The 22,404-nt window shown below is 39.6% G+C and overlaps 2 protein-coding genes and 1 long non-coding RNA gene across 3 annotated transcripts in view; all 3 read right to left on the bottom strand.

Moving 5' to 3' along the window:
- Window positions 1-1,177: 1,177 nt before the first annotated feature.
- Window positions 1,178-3,347, bottom strand: thbd (thrombomodulin). The gene has a single exon (XM_042503628.1). The coding sequence runs from the start codon at window positions 3,092-3,094 to the stop codon at window positions 1,370-1,372; it is 1,725 nt and encodes a 574-aa protein (XP_042359562.1). The 5' UTR covers window positions 3,095-3,347; the 3' UTR covers window positions 1,178-1,369.
- A 3,564-nt stretch (window positions 3,348-6,911) lies between these two features.
- Window positions 6,912-9,108, bottom strand: LOC121955631 (thrombomodulin-like). Its single transcript, XM_042503668.1, has one exon. The coding sequence runs from the start codon at window positions 8,876-8,878 to the stop codon at window positions 7,427-7,429; it is 1,452 nt and encodes a 483-aa protein (XP_042359602.1). The 5' UTR covers window positions 8,879-9,108; the 3' UTR covers window positions 6,912-7,426.
- A 1,293-nt stretch (window positions 9,109-10,401) lies between these two features.
- Window positions 10,402-22,404, bottom strand: part of LOC121955207 — a 66,287-nt gene continuing 54,284 nt past the window's right edge. The window contains exons 4-5 of the long non-coding RNA XR_006106615.1: window positions 11,418-11,456; window positions 10,402-10,996 (exon numbers count right to left, since the gene is read on the bottom strand). This is a non-coding gene — a long non-coding RNA (uncharacterized LOC121955207). The remainder of the gene's footprint in view (window positions 10,997-11,417; window positions 11,457-22,404) is intronic.

The following is a 22,404-nucleotide window of genomic DNA, read 5'->3' on the forward strand; positions in this document are numbered from 1 at the left end:
GTGTGTGTGTGTGTGTGTGTGTGTGTGTGTGTGTGTGTGTGTGTGTGAACTGAATGGTGGATAAATCCAGTCCTCCGATGCAGGGGGCACCCATCCTCACAGAAAACTTGAACAATTGTATAATACCTCTGATGTCTTGAGTTTAAATTGGCTTTGTATCTTGTGGCATCACCACATTGCTTCCTGACTGTCTGGCTGTGAAACTGACATCATTCAAAGCGGACACACAGTCTCTGCAGTGGGGTCATGCACAGACATTTTGGGGGGTGGTGGTGCTCAAGCAAAAAAGGGAACCCCTCTCATTTTAAATTAGTAAAAAAATAGTGTTTAATACAGCAGCACATCCTTCACTTATTTGAATACCCCTACAGTGATGGACATGAGGATGTCATTTTGTCATTTGCAGTGAAATGTAACACTTTGAAACACAAATTGGCTTGATTTCTTTGAAAATCACATGAAGCTGAGCAACTTAAGAGGGCATGACCCAAAGATTAGAAAGAAATTGATCAAAAGTACAAAACAAAGAGAAAATTATCCAAACAAACAAATACAAAAAGTATATTACCTAAAATAATGATGATAATTGAAACTGAAAGGTAACCAGCTGAGCTGTAAATGCCTCCCGCTCTTTGTAAATCTGAGTTTTTAATTTATTTAATTTTACCCTTTGAAACGTGAGCAGCTTGTGTCTTTCAAAAACATGGTTAGAAGGTAAGGAGCAAATGAACAGAATATTACATTAAATTTGCAAGAAATTACTAAAAAGTTACAAAAAAATACCTGAAAATTAGCAACAAAAATAATTTTAAAAATCTACATATAATAAAAACACAAAACACAATTATACAGACAATTACAAATATCTAATTTTGATAATCATAAATTCAATGTATTTCAAATAAACAGAGTTTTCTGGATTTGTTTCCTTATTTCTAATAATTCTCCCTCTCCCTCTGTCTGTCTCTCTTTAATCTAGTTTTCAAGTATTTTTCTTGCAGTTTGCTGGCATCTCTTGCCAAGTTGCTGATTGCCTTTTTTTCTCCAAGTTTTTGAAAGAAATCAAACCAATTTGCTCAGATTTCAAATGTTTAGATGCTTGTGAAAAGCGTCTCAAAGCAGCACAAGAACAATGCTGTCAATACAGGTTTTAAAGGGTTAACTGCACACTTAAGAATGCTGTTAACTTATTATTATTATTTTTTTTGCTTGTCTTGTCTTTTTAATAAAACACTTAATAAAAAAAGTCCAAAGGGCAGCTACTTGAGCACCACCTGGGGTCTGTCTGTGCACGCGCCTGCTCTGCAGTTGGCACGAGGCTTGACCTGTACATTCACATGTCGTGCTTTAACTGTCTCTTTTCTGTCTTTTACGCGTCACTCGTCACTCGATGTAAACCGTGCGCTTCGCCCTCTGGAGCTTTGGCGCTCTCTGTCTTCCCTTTGTCGCTGAGCAGGTAGTGAGCCACAACCACCACCAGCACTATAAAAAACACAGTGCACACTATTATCCCCACGAGACCCCCCACCGACACTCCTGAAGGCTGAGTTGTTGGCTCCGGTTGTGGCGCGGGTGATGTTGAGGGGATGCTGGGAGTCGTGCTCACCCCGGAGCCCTCCATGCTTCCATCTGTGTCCGTATCATCCTCGTTTTTTACGCACCTGTACTGACCAACCAGGGTGTATCCGCGAGAGCACGAGCACACATAGCTGCCGAAAGTGTTTTTACAGTCTTGATCACAATAAAAGAAAGAGCACTCGTCTATGTCTATGCACACCGTGTGGTCCTCCCGCTCCTCCGCCACGTACCCGTCCGGGCAGTAGCACTGGAAGCGGTCGTTGGGGTCGCACTCGGCGGGGCATTCCTCCTTTCCGCAGTGCAGTTTACACTTATTCGGCGCCGTCGGGTCCTCTATATATCCATCATAACAGGAGCACTTGTAGCTGCCGGGAGTGTTGGTGCACATGTGCTCACATGGAGCGGACACGCACTCATCCACGTCGACGCACAGACTGCCTCTCATCACGTATCCATCCTTGCACACGCACTGGAAGCCGCCGACGGTGTTGACGCACACGAAGTTCTCCCCAGGACACTGCCGCGCGTCCCTGCAGTCATTGAAGTCGACGCACGACCTGCCGTCCTGCGCCAGTTTAAACCCGTGGTCACACATGCACGCGTACGAGTCTCCGGCCTTGTAGCAGGCGTGCGCGCATTGCAGGGGCAGGCACGGGTCATCTATGTCCACTTCGCAGGTGACTTTATTTGCGGGGTTGACGCTCTGTCCGGACGGGCAGTAGCAGGAGGGCACATTGTTGGGGTCCTCTGCGCATTTGTGCTCGCAGCCTCCTTCTTGTATCTCACAGCTCCAGGGCGCCTGCAGCCACTGCCTGGAGAAGCACACGTATTTAGTCTCAGCCGGCATCCGGATGGCGATGCTTCCAGGCGGCAGAGAAAGCACGTCCTCGCCCTCAAACCCCATGGGGACCTTGTAAGTGACAGACCCACCGGCTGCAACCGCCAGAAACGTGCACGGGTCCGTGAAGGTGTACTCACAGAGAAACCCGTCCGCGTGCTCGCGGCATGGCTCCTGGACCCATTTAAACTCGTCCTCCTGTGAAACTGAGACGCAGTGAGGAGCAGAGCAGCTGCTGTTAAAACTCGGTGCCCAGTTGAAGAAGTCACTCTCGCTGTCTCCGCTCACCCACTGGAACCCTCTGAGCGCAGCAGTAGCGTCCGGGCAGCCGCTCGGAAGACGTAAACCGATCCAGAAGCGCCCCGTTAAGTTCCACAACAAGATGTTGAAAATATCATGAGCCACAGTGGAGCGCACGGTCATCAAGTGTCCGTTTCGGTCTCTGCACTGGTCCTCTGCAGCTGGAAAGTCGCTGGGATGTTGGAACACAGTGAAACACTGAGTCCCGATGCAGTACCCAGCACTAGGCTCCGTCCCGCCGGCTCGTCCCACCAGGAACACAAAAACAAAGAGTCCCGTAACATCCCTCATGTTGCAGCCTCGGTGTTGTCCCTTTAAGTTGTCGCGCGCTGCAGCAGTGTGCGGCTTTGTTTGTTTGACAAAATGTTTTGCTCGCATTTATAACCCTCCAGCTCCATGTTATTGCCCCGGCTGAGGAAGGAAGTGGCTCTTAATCAGCCTACTGCTCAGTGTCTCTTTACAGACTTTCTCCTCAGCGCGGCGGACCACATCCCCAATTACGCAAGATCTTTACGTTCGTACGTAGCGAGGCTGCGCGCACGCAAACAGGGGTAGAATGAGGGGGCTTTACCCAACGCCCCCTATTTGGAGTAGCTCCTCCCAACTCCACTCTTTACCAAATGTGAACAAGTCGTTTCTGGTCTTGCTCTCTGACCTTCAGGCTGATGGAACACGTTTCAGATCCTTTACATAAGTAAAACTAAAAATGTCACACCATGTGTTGCACTGAAAAGTACGTACGCATACCAAGGACATGTACTTAAAGTATCAAAAGTATAAGTACCCAAACCAGAAAGACTAAATCATAAAAAAAATTTAAATTTATTAGTATTAGGTTATACAAAATAGGGATTTATTATAATTTATTCAAAAAATAAAATAAACACAGAAATTGTTGAATTTTCTGTCAACTGTCTAATTGATTTTAACAGTTTCAGCCAAACTTGAATTGACTGTTGGGAATAGACTCAAATTCGTACTTAAGTAGAATACTTGAGTTAATGTATGTAGTTGCATTACACCGCTGAAATCAGGTAACATAATTACAGTTCAACGCATTTGTATTATTTTAGACATTTTCAGAACTTCTGTATTTCTCAGAAGAAGGCAGAATAAGGGAGAGATTATGAAAACAAAGATATATTGATTTATTTACTTTATTGTATAAAGTGACATGAAAATACTCATGTAAAAGTGCCTCAAATTCCTACTTAACAGTACTTGAGTAAATGTACTTACACTCTCCCACTGGTCTGACACCAAGTTTTAATTCTTATCACTTTGTCATTCAGTAGTGACATATTCATAAAACAAAAACACAAAAACCCAACACTGCATCAAGTGAAAGCTTGTAATGAGTCTGTTAAACAGACATTCAGTATTAATGTGTATCAGGCAGGTGTTTTTTTTTTACAGGTCGACCATAGCAGCAGTTTTACATTCATGTAGAGTTGATCTCTGGCAGCCTGCAGCTCTGACCGCAGCCCGTTAGACAGTAAAGTTAAATACATTACATCTCCTGTGAATGTCAGTAGAAGCTGTGTGCAGTAAACAGCACTGCAGGAGTATCGGTCAGTATGAGGACATCTTATTCTGTAATGTTTTTAATGTTCTGACGCACATAACCCGACTGAACGATAACTGTTCCATGTAGTGGACAACAGGGTCAGTTGGGACAGTGAAATCTGCATTTCAGAATTACAAAATCATTTTTTAAAAATGATTTTGAGGTTTTAGGTTTTTTTTTTCTTTTTACAATTTTGAGGTTTTTGGGTGTTTTTTTTAAAATTATTTTTCTGCATTGGATACTTTTACTTTTAAGTACTCTTTCCTGAATGCACTTACTTACTTTTACTTTAGTCAATGTTTTAATGCAAGACATGGATTTGTAAAAGAGTATTTTTACTGTGTGGTTTTAGTACTTTCACTTTGGTAAAGGATCTGAATACTTCTTTCACCACTGTGTATCAAATCATATTCAATACTGTTCAAGTAGTCTGTTGGTAACGAAGGATTATTTTGTATCTGTAAAAAAAATATGTCCCAACTGACCCTGCTCTCCCCTACTATCTGCAGCGTATTATGTTTTAGTTTGAATTGTGTTTAAAAACCACAACCTACAGAGTTGCATTTCAGACATCAAACGGAATGTAGACAAAGTATGCAACCAGACATAAAAATGTCCAAAAGTTTAGAAAGAAACTAAACATCAGATGTTTCAGTGTGGGGACTTATCATTTTGGAATGATACCCATCAAGGATATGCTTGTGAAAAATGGTTTGTAAAGCCTGAATAATAAAATTCCTATAGCAACCAATACATCCTAATACAAGCAGTGGTCCGCTTCAAAACTACACATAATGTGAAATATCATAATTCCTAATGAAAAAACGTAACATATTTCATGAGCAAACATCAGTCACAGCGACTTATTGTGCCCATGTTACACACAACCAAATTTTTTGACTAAAGACTACTTTTCTGGCTCCGTTCATTGCTAATACAATTTAGTGTTATTTTACGAAAAGATTAAAAGCATAAAGATTTAACTAAACTATTTCATAAATACAGTAAATGTCACAACCCATGTGTAAAAAAAGGAAATTACATTACACTCAAAATGAAACTTGCAGTATACAAAATGAGGATATCAAGCAGAGGCACGCTTTGTTTTCCTTTTTACAGTAAAGAGCTTCACTACAGTGCAGTAGTGTTATTAGACAGCAACATGTGGAATGAAGCATCAGGTCCTATCAGGAGAGAGTTTGGTCATTTAAAGACACTAAAAAAGTGGTTTATATTTAGTTTATATATAATGCATAAAACTGTTAAGCAAACTGTTCTATAGTAATTACAAAACAATATAAAATCTGACACTGAATTTACTTTAAAGAAAATCTAAGAAACCCATTGCATTGAAAAATGTAAGTCACCCACAGAACCCATTTTCATTATGATATCATAAGGTCAGAGGTGAAATGACCAGGGCATTTTTCAATCGCCAAAAATTAAGCCTAACTTCTGGGCAATATTTAGCCTCCTTCTGGAGGAAGATAGCATGACATTTGGATTGGAACCATTGGTTTCTAGTTCCTTCTGGCCCGCTAGAAGCAGTACTTCAACACTGAATATCTTCCATCAAACCATCAAACACAGGTGCAGGACACTTGATATTCAGTGGCTAAGCACTCCCTCTAGTGGACAGGAAGAATTCATAGATCTGTAGTTACATCTGGAACTAGATCTACATCTGGAGTATCATAACTGGAGCTGTAAAACTCAGGCCGGTACAGCCTCTTAAAAAAAAAGTCAGCCGGCGATTAACATGATTAAAAAGCACACGCCTTACGCATGGACCTTAATCACATCATGATTAACACGTTAACAGGCCTTTTTTACTTACTTATGTGCTTGCTTTCCTACTTAAAATTTAGTTATATTTACTTAAATTCTGGGAAAAGTGAATTCAGAGATTTGTTTCAAAATGCATTCTAAATGTTGGAAACTGTTGAAAACATGTTACAGAGACTCTTTACTATATTGTTCTGAATTGTGGAGTTGGTCAGTTGACTGTTTTTTCACCATTTTCCTGTTTTTTGGGCAGATCTTAAACCATAGCTCGATAGCTATACCCGCAAATGGGCGTGGCCTCCGCTCCTCCAGCGGACACGCCCCCAGTAGAGTACAGAGTTTCAGATCAGAGAATACTGTGCATTTTTTCATGATTTTGAGACCTTCTTTTACATACTTGGTGATTTTTTTTGGTCATTCAAATTTGGTCAGGTGTTTAATAACACATCTTTCTAACACATTTTAACTATCACTTTGCCCAGACTTTAATTTTGTGAAGGTGTTGCAACTTAAAAAATGACAAGCTGAATTAAATCAATATTTCTACTTTTTAGCAACTTCAGTAAACCAAGTTTTCTGTGCTATATATCTGTATTCTGCTGGATGCAAACTAGTCAATCATATTTGAATATTCCTCAACATATAAAGACAGCAGAACCTGCAGATCTCCTAACTTCATCACTGGCAAAATCCTTTCTCTCATGATCAAGTCAGACTAACTTGGTTTACTTGTACCATACTTGGTAGTTGCTAACACTTAGAAAGAAGAAAATGATTTCACTTGTCTTGTTTTTTTTTTTTTTAAGTTGCAACAACTTCACAAATTGAAGTAAATAATAGGCTACTAAATGTTGAGTAAACTTAACACTTAAATATAAAATAACAAATTAAGACATAAAGTCATATTTGCCTTACTTTTTCAAGGTAATCAGTCTGCAAGATTAATTGAAGTAAGATCAACTTGTCAGATTTACTGTAAAAGTGATCATATTAACCTTTTAGTACCATTACTATTTGACCTTTTCCTATATAACAGATTCTTAGTTTTTGGATATAACTCCACACACTGGCCTAATTGTAAAGGAAAACCCAATGTTTATGTTTCTGTAAGAAAAAGGTTAAGTAGCTATAAGATGAATGAACAATTCCATATAAAAATCTAACATATATTTTTTTAAAAAGCTGTTTTCTTTTAGTCCCTCTTCGCTGACCTTTCAGTGTGATTCATTATAGATAATTCAAGCATTTCTCATGAATGCTGCCTATGGATAACTGTGGAACAGTCCTATGCTGTATATTTGAGCAAAGAAAACAGCTCAGTGTGAGATGACATAAAGGTCGAAAAGCAGCATGCTTCCCTACAGCTGTGATTTCAGTATCTGCGAGTCGTTTTTAAATGGTTTGTCGAAGGATAGCCTCTTGTACGTCTCTGTGGTCACCTGCTGCAGATAGAAAATATCTGCATGTTTGATGGAGGAGAGCTCAAATTTGCCGCAACGTTTGATGGCGTTTCGGATCAGGAAGAAGAGCAGCCCGGCACACAGCGCCATGAACACAGTGATGCCCAGGACACTGCCGGTCTTGATGTAGGAGGGCACCACAGCTGGGTGAGGGCTGGGGGGAGCTGGGTATGAAGGGGTGAAGCCTGATCCCTCCTCGTTGTCTTCGATGCGTACACATGTGTGCTCGTCATGGTCCAGCTTGAAGTTCTCGTCACAGGAACATCTGTAACTACCGTATGAGTTTTCACACTTCTGATCACACCGATCAGACTCACATTCATCGATGTCTGTGCAGAAGGGTTGACTGTTGGTTGTGTCTGGGGTGTCTTTAACGTAGCCCTCAGGGCAGAAACATTTATCCTCACTCCTGATGCAGGGACAGTCTCTCCCGGTGCAGATCACCTCACACTTGGTGGGGTCGTGCGCTGACACCCTGAACCCCTTCCTGCATCCACACTCATACACCCCATTGACCTTATCGCACATCATGTGCTCACACTTCAAACAAATAGTGACGTTTACGCACACTCCATCCTCCCTCACAAAGCCATCTTTGCATGTGCAATTAAAACCTCCCTCTGAGACCTCACACTTCTCACCCTCATCCTTGCACGGGTTCAAAGCGCACGGGCCGTCAGTGCAGGTGAATTTATTCGCATGGAGAGTTTTCCCCGCAGGACATGTGCACGTGTGCGTTTTTGATGATGTGGAGGTGCACTCCTGCTCACAACCGCCCTTAAGTACCTCACAGTTCCAGGGAGCTCGAATCCAACGGCTGGAGAAACACACGTGTTTAGAGTCTGGATATTTACCGCCGAGCTTTTCCGCCACGGCGATGGTTCCGCGAGGAAACGTTTCCGAATCGTCCAAGTCGAAGTCCAGAGGCTGGCTGTACCTCACCTGTGCGCCTTCACCTGCCTGCAACGAACCGCACGGCTCCTCGAGGGTATATTGGCACACAAATCCGTCCAATGTGTTGCTGCACGGCTTCTCCTTGGTTGACAAGTCCTGTTCCGCGGACACGGAGACTGAACAGCAACTTTGGTTACATTCGTCTGCTTTGCCTTTAAACCAGAAACTCCCGCTTACCGGACTCTTTATTGTCTTCCTAAAATATTCATGCATATACGGTGATAACTGTCCGCCCGAGTCTTTGCAGCTTTTCTGTGCGCCTGCATAATCCTCGGGATCCTGGAAAAGCGCAAAACACTCATTCCCGGCGCAATATCCGCGGTGAGCCCGGACCGTTTCCTCCAGTCCGCAGAGGAAAAGCGCACAAAGCAGCAAAGACAGTGCTGTTGAAGTCATGATGTCGGTGGTGTCCTGGCGTGGATTAAACTTGTGTGTTCAACGATCTGAAGCTGAAACAGCGACTGAGAGCTCAACATAGTCCCCATTTATAAAAGCCTCCGACGGTATTTTTTTTGTCGGACCAGGCGAGGAAGGAAGTTCTGTTCTGGCCAGCGGTCTAAAGCCCCGGTCTGATTGCTCAACCCCCACGCTGTCCAAACGCCTTATCTCAAAGAGACTGGGCCCATCAAAACACACACACACACACACACACACACACACACACACACACACAGAGCGCACACCCCGCGCACGGGTACGTGAACTTTTAATAAGAGTGGAATGGACAATATCCCATAATCTCTCTCATGAGTGGCTCTTCCCTTTTCTGTATTTACATGATACTCCTGATAAAGCCTCATGGAAACAGAGAACAGGAACATACATCTATAATCTTTGCTCTTGTTTTTTTTTTTTTTTTCAAATAAATATACTGAATATATACAGTGTTACCTGTAACTTGCTAATTAAATTACAAAATAAATATAAATGTAATCAGTTGAAATTACTGAGAAAAAAATATGTAATTACAGTAAAATTGTTGGTGATTGCAAAGGGGCAACATTTTCAGTAACAAGTTTGTATGTAGAATAAAATTTTTTTTTTTTTTTGGACAAAGTGGGTCAGCAAAGCCCTTGAGACGAACTTAAGTGCAACACTACCTTCTTGTTTTTTTAGGTGTCTTCAGCTTTATTGCCCAGCTTGAAACATTTGTTGAAAAAGTATTACATCTGGAGGTCACAAAGTTATTACATTTAATAGGGTAACTAGTCATCTGTAACCTATTACACACACACATGCGCACACGCATATATATATATATATATATATATATATATATATATATATATATATATATATATATATATATATATATATATATATATATATATATATATATATATATATATATATATATATATATATATATATATATGTGTGTGTGTATATATATATATATATATGTGTATATTTGCAGCTTAATATTTTGACCCCATTTTTCGCAGCTAATACCTACCAGTTCTAGACATCTACAGCATCTCTTTTAAATAAAATATATAGGCGGCAAACATGAAAAAAACATGTTTAAGTGGGATTAAAACTGATATAACTCAAAGGCAGAAGCACAAATTAGATTCTTATCTTTCAAATAATAAATTGCATGCACTTGTACTTAAAAAAGGAACGAGAACAGCAGTCACTTTACTTCGGGTCAGCCTTGGATAGATGTTTATAGGTGAATTTTACAGGAGTTTAATACAACGTCTTTGCTTGTTGCCTTATGCTGTGAGTAAAGATGGGCATATTTCAAACCTGTACTATCTCTCTTGAGTACCATGAAAAAATCACCCAGTTGAAGTACAATTGAAGTTGTATTCAATAATGGAATATTAACTAAGAACAGCAATTCCTCTGGGAGAGACACTGACTCATGGAGTAGACCTAGAGTACAACAATAACTGTTGAGGAATAGACACGATTGTCTAATTTATGGTCAATCTAAATCAATCATCATTAGTGGACTGTTTACCGTCTTCTCTCAGATTACTGGGGCTGGCAGAGGAGGAAGAGAATTGCCTTCCATTTTCCCCAGTGGGAAAGTGACTGGACCAGAAGAGGAAGTAGGAACAGGAGGGTCGGACACACTTCCTACAGCCACAGGGTACAGAAATAAATCATGACAAAAACTACATAATATACACCTACACTCTCATTCCTTGAGCTGCTTGGTTTCCAGGTGGAGTTTTGGTTGAGTAGATTTAAAGGAATGTGACCACGTCCGATTGCGTTCCTCCCAAAGTGACACTGAGTGACTCAGTGGATGTAATAGGAGTACAATAGAGTATAGCATCATAGTGAAAACGTTACGCATATGAATATCAGTTCATATGTTTGTATTCAGAGTTAATTCCTGTGATTATTGTTATTTATAACATACTGAAAAACTACCCACAATTTACAGAAGTGGTCGGCTCAGTGCTATTTCAGTGCCTCCTACAAAAGGGGTGTGGTGAGATGGAATGGGGTGGAGGGGATATCACTGCGATGCAGACGGAAGGGAATCCTTTGTTCACGCTGTAGAAACAAAATAATCAGTTCAGTGTTTTTATCTGAATGGTGAATGTTCAATTTTGCGATTCTGATCTTTGCTAGGACGCCTAACAGCGGGTGGCATGGATTCAGTCCAAAACACTTACACACACTTTTGTGGAATCATAACTCAGAGTCAGCCTGGCGACAAAAATCAGGCTGGTTGGTTTCCACAAATATTTTTCTGATATCTGTGCCCACATTGAGTTTAGCCAGCGGAGCCTTGAAGCTGTTTTCTTTCTCTGACGTAACTTTCAATGTTTTTTTGCAGTAAAATCATGTCACGCAGTTATTTTGACAAGATTTAGTCAGCGCCACTAACAACATCCCCAATATGGTCTTGTTTTTAATTTGATACTTGTGTCATTGCTCCATAATTCAGTTTAAAATGTTAAAGTAGCCTCACCTTGACTGACCTGTGAGGGCCTTCCTAGTTTCCTGATACCTGTGAAAAAACATGTACTGACTGTTCAATGTTAAGGTCAGCTTCTTTATCTTGTTGGTAAAGTGCAGTAAAAAGCAGGCACAGGCTGAATGTAGTGGAATATTACACAGTATACAAAAAGTAAATGCTGTCACCATCACATTAGTGCTCACGGACCCCACATTCCACACACACACACACACACACACACACACACACACACACACTTTGCTTATGAGGAGCTATATTACTTCTTATGTTATTGGCTGCTGCACATGCTAAACCTTCCAAATATTTTGGGTCTCACCGTTACATCCTTTCCAGAACTAAATCATAACAACAAAATAATTCATGTGTAACCAGCAGTTCATGTACAAAACCTCTGGGCTTTATTAAATTAACTGTGACTGCAAATTTGTGCTGTTGACCAATAATGAAGGTTATGATATTGTAACCCTAAATCGAAACAGGCAGAGCCCTTTACTAGACTCTATGGATAATACGGTCCTCCAGTCATGAGCACATATTTACCCACTGAAATCTGCATAAAGTTAGCCAGCCAATCTAGATATGCCTACGTGAATACGTTTGAACACCACAGTATAAATGGCAGCATGAGACCTGGCTTTGTTCTGATGAGTACTGAATGAATCCACTCCTCCTGGTCATATAAATAGTCACGTTGTGCGCGACACTGGCTGAGGAGGGGGAGTCGCTGCTATTTTTGATTCAAGCTTAGCAATTCACACTAAAGCTATAGTTCTATAGTTCAAGCTATAGTTCATTTGAATGCCTTTTCCTTAGTCTTTCTCACCCATTCTGGAAAACCAATTCTATTTGTTATAGTGTACCGCGCCCCCGGCACATACTGAATTTCTATTGGAATTCTCTGTACTTAGTTTAGTGCTTAAATCAGACAAGGTAATTACCGTAGGGGATTTCAACATTCACACAGATGTTAATAATGATAGCCTTAGTTCTGCTTTTTTCCACGCTTTTGGATTCAAATGGCTTCAGTCACTGTGTACATAAACCCTGTTTTACATAAATCCCCTGACCCCGGACTCAGGTAGCTTGAATATTGCAGCAAGGCCTGGAATTTATTTGGACCGTTTTTCCCCCATCAACCTTTGCCGACTCTCTACTCAGATTTCTGCATCTAAGCCATCAACTTGCATGCTAGACCCCATCCCAACTAGGCTACTTAAGAAAGTTTTGCTCCTATTAGACAACTCTTTATTAGATATAAAGAAGCCCACTCTCGATCCTGAGATTTTAGCTAACTATAGACCGATATCTAATCTCCCCTTTATTTCTAAAATCCTTGAGAGAGTGGTTGCTCATCAGCTCTGTGACACTCTCCAAGATAATAGTTTATTCGAGGACTTTCAGTCAGGCTTCAGACTTCATCATAGTACAGAGACGGCACTAGTAAAAATTAATAACGACTTATTGATTGCTTCTGGTTCAGGTCTGGTCTCTGGTTTAATCTTTTTAGATCTCAGTGCTGCTTTTGACACCATTGACCATCAAATCTTACTGCACAGACTGGAACACTTAATGGGCCTTAAAGGAACGTCACTAACCTGCTTTAAATCTTACTTGCGTTCCCAATTTGTTCAAATCAGTGATCACTCCTCCGCACATACTAAGGTCTGCTTCGGAGTACCACAAGGGTCTGTGCTTGGACCAATCCTTTTTACTTTATATATGCTTCCTCTAGTTAACATTATTAGAAAACACTCTAAATTTCCATTGTTATGCTGACGATATGCAATTATATCTTTATATGAAACCAGATGTAACTGATCAGCTATCTAGACTTCAAACATGTCTTGAGAACGTAAAAGCCTGGATGAGCCGTAATTTCTTGATGTTGAATTCAGACAAAACTAAACTTATTGTTCTTGGCCCGAAACACCTCAGAAACTCCCTTTCTAACAATGTAATTTCTCTACATGGCATTACCTTGGCCTCTAGTACATCTGTACTGATAATGGGCTCTATAAATAAAATTGACTTGACTTGACTTGACTTGACAAAACAATTGCCCCAGCTGTGAGGTCCTGACCCCCTAAAAATTGCTTCACTAGAGGGGGGGCAAAAACTATTCTGTCACTAAACCCCTATGGCAGTGCTGGCTGCTGCAAACATGTTGCATGATGACGGTTGCATGAGAGAACGCTCCATCCACCATACATTGCAAAAAGGGGACAACAAAACCAAATGCACATGACAAAGGATCTAGCCTCCTTTCCTTACACCAGTGTTGGAACCCCAAACACTGGCCAGTGTTGGATACAACTGTTGCCACCTGGATGGTTGGCAAAACCTCCTCGATTTGTTGCTCTCAGGAGTCAGGTCTGGAGGTCTATTGTGCTTTTTGGCAAGTGACACTATTTACAGGCTATCATAAATTACATTTATTAAAATCACACAATGCTCTGTGCACATCTTCACAGAGACATGGTTCACATCTAACATCCCAGATCGTGCTGTTGCACATGATGGGTGGACCTTGTTCAGAACCGGCAGGACACAAGATGCTGATGCAAATCCACTGCAGGAATTGTATGATGCCATCAGCAGCAACACGCCCAAGCAACCGGATGGAATTTTTATAGTACTTAGCAATTTAAATCAATTCATACTTCAACTCCAAAGACGAAGCAGGATCAAGGAGAAATTGTCATTTCATTTTTTTTTTCATTTTTTAAACTTTGAGGGGACAAAGTCAGGGTGTCTTTTTTTTAAGATTATTTTTTTCTTTTATTGCCTTTAATTGACAGGGCAGTGTGAGTGTCAAAGGGGAAAAGAGAGGGAGGGGGAAACATGCAGCAAAGGAGAGAAGCTTGACTCGAATCCATGGCCACTGTGGCGAAGACTCAGCCTTTGTACATGAGGCGCAGCTCTATCCACTGAGCCACCAGGCACCCCGAAGTCAGGGAGTCTTAAATGGGGGACTGTTGCAACTTGCTAGCTGTGTTGCAACAACCACTCTTATTGTGAACTGTTCCACCAAACAACAGTAGTTTGCAACTAACCTAAACTTTAACCTGAATTGTACAACAAATAGCTCCAACCAAGCACTCTGATTGGCCAACAAGACATTTAGAATGTGCTCAAATCAGCATGACAGCACACCTTCCTCATCACTGAAAATATTACTCTGCCTTTTCCCAACCATTGCACTTGCAGAAATTTTTGTATCAGAGAGAAACAAGGCACGTTTTAGAGCAGTATCAATCGATTAAAGTTTCTGGATATTAAAGAGCTCAGAAGCCACAATGATGCAATACAGCCAACTCACTCATGGTGTAAGCTATAAACTGACACAATTATGACAATAATCAGCATAAACCATGTTCTGAACAGACACATTATGAACACAAAACAAAAGACATAACTCCAAACTAAAAACATCTCAGTCCAGATCTAGGTAAAACTGAGCATTTTTGCATTTATATCTTTGGTATTTATTTAGTTTGGAAAACCCCATGATCACTAGAGAGCATAAACACAAGTTGGCTAATGAAAGTTGGCTCAACAGGTACTAGAAAACATGTCTGCATGTCATTACTGAGGTGTGACCTATTTGCTTGAGTAGTAAACTAGGTTTCATTACATGCAGGGTTCTACTGATGTGACTGACTATATTCTATATGACTATATATATATTATATATCAGTGATATATATCAGTGATTAGTCAGACCCCATGTATTTCCATGGAAATGGGAGACAGACAAACAGTTACAGAAAGCTTTTGTATTTTGAGAGCTAATTGCCCCAAAACATTGAGGTTATATATTTATTTTGTTGATAATAGTTGTATAATTGCAATATTGAACTCAGCACAAGTGCCCAGCCCTGACTCATGTCTGCAACGTTTCAGGTGTGGCCAAAGACTACAGAGCGTAAGAGAGAGCTGTTATCAGCCAAGGAGGAAAAGGGAGGTGTTTCCATGTCCTGGACAAGGATAAAAGGAAAGAGAGCTGAGGTTAATATGTGCACACACACACACACGCACACACTGTACATTCACTTAATCAGTTCATACAGATACACTAGGGTGACACTCAACACAGTCTATCTCTCCACCTAAAGGAATTGACTAAGCTGTGTTGCTATGTCATGGGTGGCACCAGTGGACAGACCACATGCCCACCCACATGACCTTTCCTATGGCACACATCCCCTTTATGGAGTGGTCGGTATTTATGTAATCACACAACACACATACGCACTCACACAGTGTATGGATATTCTGAGACTTGTAAGTATAACTAGGTCTACAACTTAGCAGTTTCCATAAGAAATGTACAACTTTCCACTACATGTCCAAAAATGATCTCTATATCGACAGGCATCTCTTCTGTCATAGCTTATTTGAGCCTTCAACCATTTTGTAAATGTTAGTTTCAGTTTATGTGTACACATCTGTATGCTACAGTCCCACTGTATAAACTGCCTCTACAGCAAGCAAACTCCAGAATAACAATCAGAAACACTCAGTACCCAGGGGGGCAATTGTCATAACACAATGGTACTGTTAAAAGCTCAGTTATGACTCAGAAATTTTCAAGTGGTATTTGGCACAACAGTAGTTTTTTCTTAGCTGCATGCCATATTTCTGGATAATTGGCTCAGAACGTGATCATTGTGTGTTATGTCAGTTTATAAATGCAGTAAATAAAAATTATGATTTGATTTGATGACTGAGGCCATTTAAATCCTGCTGTTGAGTTAGTTGTAGAACTTTTCTATAACAACATTTTAATCAAGCCTCCAGGGTTGAAAAATGAAGACAATGCAGAAGTGCCAAAAACTGCAGTTCCTATGATGGCCACTAGAGGCTGGCTCTAAAACAGAGTCAATCTCCTTAGACCACCATGTTAAAATACTCAACTCTACAACAGAAATAAACGTGTTTACAGCCAGATATAAAAAAAACAGTTTAGTTTCTAGAGATAATTTCCCCATTCATGACAATGAGGGTACTGTTTTATATAACTGACCTGTTTAAATGTTATTAAGACTAAAAATTATGCATCTATCATTTTGAGTGACATGTGGTTGCCATCAAATGCCAAGTTACCACCATCTCAACAATGTTGGTTAGGCAATGTAAACATGGTGTAACCCCAGATTCAAAGACTGAAGGAGAAGCTGTCGCTGTCACTATTTCAGTCTGTTTTCAGTTCATGAAAGTTATATACAAGCTTTGGTCACTTACAAAAAGTTATATACAAGCTTTGGTCACTTACAAAAGTCTTGTTCAGCATTTGTTTGCAATAAAAGACCCTATAAGGAGTCGCATGTCCAGATTTTCCTGTTAGTACATTTTCTTTTAAATCCTTTCAAGACTGTTTTTCAGTGTCAAAAATTGTAAAAACTGTAAAAGCACCGTGCTAACCAAGCCAGTAGCTAACGTCAGGGTTAGCTCTGCCATATCATCCAAACATGTTCACTTTTGGCTTTAAAAAAATCATGATGGTGACAGCCAAAATGCCAAACTTAAAGTTTTAAAATGGCATAGTTAAAAAAGCTTTCATTAAGAAAAGCTTTCACTGTGTGTTCTTTCACATTGCATTTAAATAGTGGAATTAAAGTGATCACCCACACAAACAACTAATGAATCCTGATACTGTCCAGTGAAAGATAAAAGAGTGATAATTATAGAGTACATGCTTTGAATTCCTGAGATATAACTATGCACTGTTGTAAACAGACCAGATAGCATGCAGCAGATGACAGAATGCACAATACAACCATAACAGACGTCAGACTTGACTTGGACTTGCAAGAAATTACTTTTGAACATCTCTGAGACTAATACTTATACATATTTGCCCAGTGGTTCCCAACCGGTGGGTCATGGGTCAGCTCTAAATGAACTGCAACTGATTTGAGAATGTGCCAAGTTTATTAAAAAAAAAAAAAACAACACTTTATTTTGAAGTATAGTGAATGTCTGACACAGAGCTTTTATTTTATTCTTGCAATATGCTTGTCTTAGTGTTCCAAGCCAACATGTTAACATTATGTGAAATTATATTGAATATGTGGTAATTTGTAATGTAAGGACCTCGAACTTATGACGAAACAAGAAATCTCAGCTCGTTCTCACTCCAAACTTGTCAAATATGTCCACCCTGTCAGTGCTTACAGTTTATGAACGTGACACCAAAAGCCACCAAACCGCGTCCATCCGGAACGCGGCTGACCAAGCAATCTGAATGGACAGCAGGACATGTAGAATAAGCTCAGATCAGCATGACAGCCCCCTTTCCTCAACACTATATATTGCAACTTTTCTTGACCACTGCATTTACAGTCTGATTAGCAGTTTACCAGACAGAGGACAGAGATTTTTGAACTGGCGTCAATGGACGTGAATCTAAAAACAGTAGAAAAATTTTAGTTGGAAGTACAACTGACTTCAAGATAAGTAACAGCTGGTGGACTCAACAGGGACTAGAGAACGTGTCTGCAAGTTGTTACTAAGGTGCGACCTTCTTGCTGGAGTAGTAAATTAGGTTTCATTACATACAGGACCCTACTCATGTGACTGATTTTTTTTCCAGTTATTAGTTACACCCCATGTATTTCAATGGAAACTGAGGTAACAGTCGCAAAAAGGTTATTTTGAGAGCTCATTGGCCCTCATATAAATACAGTAAGCCGTGAGTGAGTTTCACAGCGCTATAGGGACCTTTCAGACTTTCACCTGGGAACCTGATGTTCACTTGCATTTGAATGTGGGGACAAACTATGGTGTTTTTTTTCTAATTCTAACCATGTGCTTTTGTTGACGGGCTGGTGTTGGTTACAGCATCCCAGAATGCCAACAGCAGACGCAGGAGGATACCCAGAGTGTAATATGTAGACACAAAAGTCCACTGACAAGTATGTAATGACTTGTGATGAGAATGTGGTGGAAATTAAATGTCCTGTGGATACCATTATAACTGAGACAGGAAAGTAAGAAATGTTTCCCCAAATTAAACATTTTTGCCTGAAAACAAATTGTTCTTGTCTGTTACATGCATGTGCACACAGATGATTCAATACAGTGTCCTGCCAATGGATGGCTTCAAGATAGTCAACATGAATATAAACAATACAGGATTTAAAATGTTGCAAATGTTTTGTTTGGAAGACAATGTGTTAAATGTGTTCTGAGTAACATTGAGTCAAACACAGGGCACCTTTACGTTTTGTCTAATCTGGGTGTTCAAATTAAAACCTGAGTCAGATTTCCTTACTGCTCGAGTTTCTTCTGGCTGCGCTGGACTTTGTTTTCTTCTTTATTATTACTTCCCAGATCTCACTTATGCATTTGGTTTGTGCATTGTTATAATAACCAATAGGAATGATGGCCAAAACTCCGAAGATAATATCCCAATGAGATAACTATCCTTTACATCACTGTTGACCTCAGAGTCAAATTCTTTCATTAAAACTGAGGGGAACTAATTTCTTCCATCTGCTGCTGTCACATAGTGTTTTATAATCAGTACTATTGTGGAACACACAAATTACTTATACTGACAATTCAGAAATGTCATGCATGCAGTGGTGGAATGTAACTAAGTACATTTACTCAAGTACTGTACTTAAGTACACATTTGAGATACTTGAACTTTACTTGAGTATTTTCTTTTAATGCCACTTTAAACTTTTACTCCACTACACATTTCTTTTTACCATTTTAAAAAATAATAAAAAAAAATTTGGACTGTTTTTAGGCTGTTTTTTCCCTACATTTTAACAATTTCAATTTTTGTTGGTGTTTATTATTTTTTGATTTTAGTTACATAGTTTCGTGACGGGTTAAGATTTTTGGATAAAAAAAATTTAACAAGATATTATAAAATATGATGTTTGAATTACCAGTGAGTTTATACAAGTACAGCTGCAATGATTAGTTGATTAATCAGTTGACGGATGCAAAATTCATTGCCAACTGTTTTGATAAGCAAATTGTTTGTTTGTTTTTTTAATTTTTTTGGAAATAATTCTGTTTTTTTGCTCTATTTTTTTTAAAAATTGTAATTTTTATTATTTTTTTTTTTATTTTCTTTGGTTTTTTAATGTTTTTTTAGGGTTTTCGTGTTTTTTTCTTTTTTTTTTTCAATAATTTTAAGTTTCGGGTTGTTTTGAAAAAAAAATCGAGGGGATTTTTGTCCCCCTTTTTTTTCAGATTTTGGTATGCTTTCTTTTTTTCTTTTTTTTTTTTTTTTTTAACATTTTCTGCATTGGGTACTTTAACTTTTAATACTTTAAGTGTATTTGCCTGATTATATTTACTTACTTTTATCGAAGGAACATTTCTAATGCAAGACTTTTACTTATAACACAGTATTTTCACAATGTGGTATTAGCACTTTTACTTAAGTAAAGCATCTAAATACTTTGCTCTGCACCGCATGCATGTAAGTCCAATACACTATATAAAACCTTTTTGGGAGGACTGCTTTCACTAAAATAGCTTGAAATGTTCCTCTGTACATCACTAAAGCCTTGAAATCCCAAAAATGTTCTAACCTGGTGTCATTAACACCACCCACAATGTGGTGGAGCAACGTGATGTTCCTATAGCAATATGCTCAGAATCCTGTCAGAGACACTTTGGCCCGTTTTCAAACCATCTGATCTCAGCTCGTCACTGTTTTGTAATTCTGGCAGGGACTGTTTGGCTCTCCTTCCCCGACCCTCGCTGACCTGCGAGGAACTTGCTGTGAGGATATTGTGTTTCACCATGTGAGACCCACAGATAAATATTGGCGGTGTAAATCATGTCCTGTGTTGGGGCACAGGGTAGCAGAGGTAGACCCACCGCCTCAATGGCAGGAAGTGCCCCCTCTGGGACTCCTGTGTAATAGCATAATAATATCATAAGGTTAAACAAGCAGATTGTAGAACAGCTCTGTCATGTCTGTTTTCATTCCACTCTGTTTGGAACGTGGCGCACAATAAAAACTGTCGTAAAACTTCAAAATCATAGTAATAATCAAAATGATATTATTATATACATACATCAGGATAAAAGTTTTGGTTGTTGAATGACAGACAGATTGTGTTTGCTTCAGAACAGGAGCAGTTATGAAAGACTTTTTGAGCTGAGAACAGGAAATGATTGCATGAGAATATCTGGCTCAGCTTTTCGTGTACCAACCAAAATGAAGGTTTTGTAATCAATTTATGATTTGTAATAAGTTGTATGATAGTGACCCAAAAGCATGTGTGATGGAGTAAATAATTTCATTTCTGATTATCAACTGATGGAGCCTGTCCGCAGATCATACAGCCGCGCCGGGGTTGTCTGGCTGCGTTTCATAACACAGTGAAAGGTTCCAACAGGCCGTGTTATAACCCGAGGCTCCCCGGCAGCGTGACATGCTGCCCAGAAAGGTAGCTTTTGGCATTGATATCTTTTGCCAAAATTGCTACGGCATATGTTGATTTTGGAAAGACAAGCAGCTGGAAACATCCAACACATTCTCATCCAAAGTCATCACAGGCTGCCACTTTGCAGTGGATAACTGCGGCTACATATTATGTTTTAGGCATCCTTTTGTGTCTGCTGTTTACATTCGGGGTGCTGCTACTGCGATGTCAACAAATTCACATTATGGGATGACGCAGCATGCGGTTATGTTTAGACAACAACCTCAACAAACGCGCGTGCTGGTATGGATGGTTAGGATTAGGAAGGAGGCACAGGGAGGGCTGTAGAAAAAAAACATCACATTCAGGAAAGCAAACACTGGACTCTTGCATGAAAGTCCAGGTTTTTTTAAACACACGCACCACCCCTCCCACCTGCCCTACAGGCGCCCTCATGTTACTTGTATTACATTGTTGCTGACAGCGTTTCAACCTGACGCTGTCCAGCAGTTATTCATGCGGACACGAAAGGTGATTGCTGATTTTTGCATCAGCATCCTACTCCGAAATCACTGGCAAATCATCTGACATCAGCCACACTAGTTCATTTAAATCTGTGTGAACTAAACTTCCTCTAGCTCCTGTGAAGTATAAACATGCACAACACTCAGTTGTGGAAGAAGTATTCATATCCTTTGCTTAAGTAAAAGTACTAATACCGTACTGTAAAAAAAACGTATAATACTGTTTGGTCATTAAGTCTATAACAAAACATAATAATTAATAAACTAGTGTTATGGTTTTAATACAAAAGTTTGAATCTGTAAAGTAAAATTGAAAGACAAACATTACAAATCTAAAAAAAAAAACTTCAAAATTAGTAGAAAAACTGAAAAAATTAAGAAAGAAAAAAAACCCATCCAAAATGAAACATTGTTTAAAAAATCCCCCCAGAAGCTCCAAACTTATTTAATAAAAAGAAAGAATAAAACAACACCCACAATACTTAAAATCAGTTAAAAATGATTTTCTATCAATCAGCTGATTAATTAATAAACTAATTATTGCCGCTGTACGTGTATAAACTCTTTGATCATTAAATTTATGACAAAACATCATCTTCTGAAGTTTTTTCATGCAAAAATCTTAATCTGTAAAGTAATGTTCATGTGGAGAAGTAAAAAGTGCAATATTTCCCTTTTGAAATGTCGTGGAAAAGTAATAAGTGAGATGAAAAAAAAAAAAACATGTAAAGTACAAGTACCTCAAATTTGTACATTAGCACAGTACTTGAGCAGCACGCAGCAGGCAGCATCTCCTGCTGTCCTCTGCACGGAGTCTTGGAATTTACTGAACCAAACGGGCCTCATGTCTCATAAAAGCAGGTTATTTCGGTTGTGTTGTTCTGCAGAGGAGGAGGATGAGCCCGTGGAGGAATGCGAACACTCCGAAGCTCCTGACCCAGTCCCTCCATCACCTCCTTCCAACAGGAAATCAGAGCGAGACGTTGCAGTTTATTGGTTGTTTTTCTTCATGGCTTGAAAAACAGTTGTGGGGCATTTTTAGACTTAATGTAG

This window comes from Plectropomus leopardus, chromosome 16 (assembly GCF_008729295.1).
Source record: "Plectropomus leopardus isolate mb chromosome 16, YSFRI_Pleo_2.0, whole genome shotgun sequence".
NCBI classification, from domain to species: Eukaryota; Metazoa; Chordata; class Actinopteri; order Perciformes; family Serranidae; genus Plectropomus; species Plectropomus leopardus.

What these genes read in the sequence shown, in the direction of transcription:
- thbd (XM_042503628.1), bottom strand. Translation starts at nt 3,094, where the DNA reads ATGCGAGCAAAACATTTTGTCAAACAAACAAAGCCGCACACTGCTGCA.
- LOC121955631 (XM_042503668.1), bottom strand. Translation starts at nt 8,878, where the DNA reads ATGACTTCAACAGCACTGTCTTTGCTGCTTTGTGCGCTTTTCCTCTGC.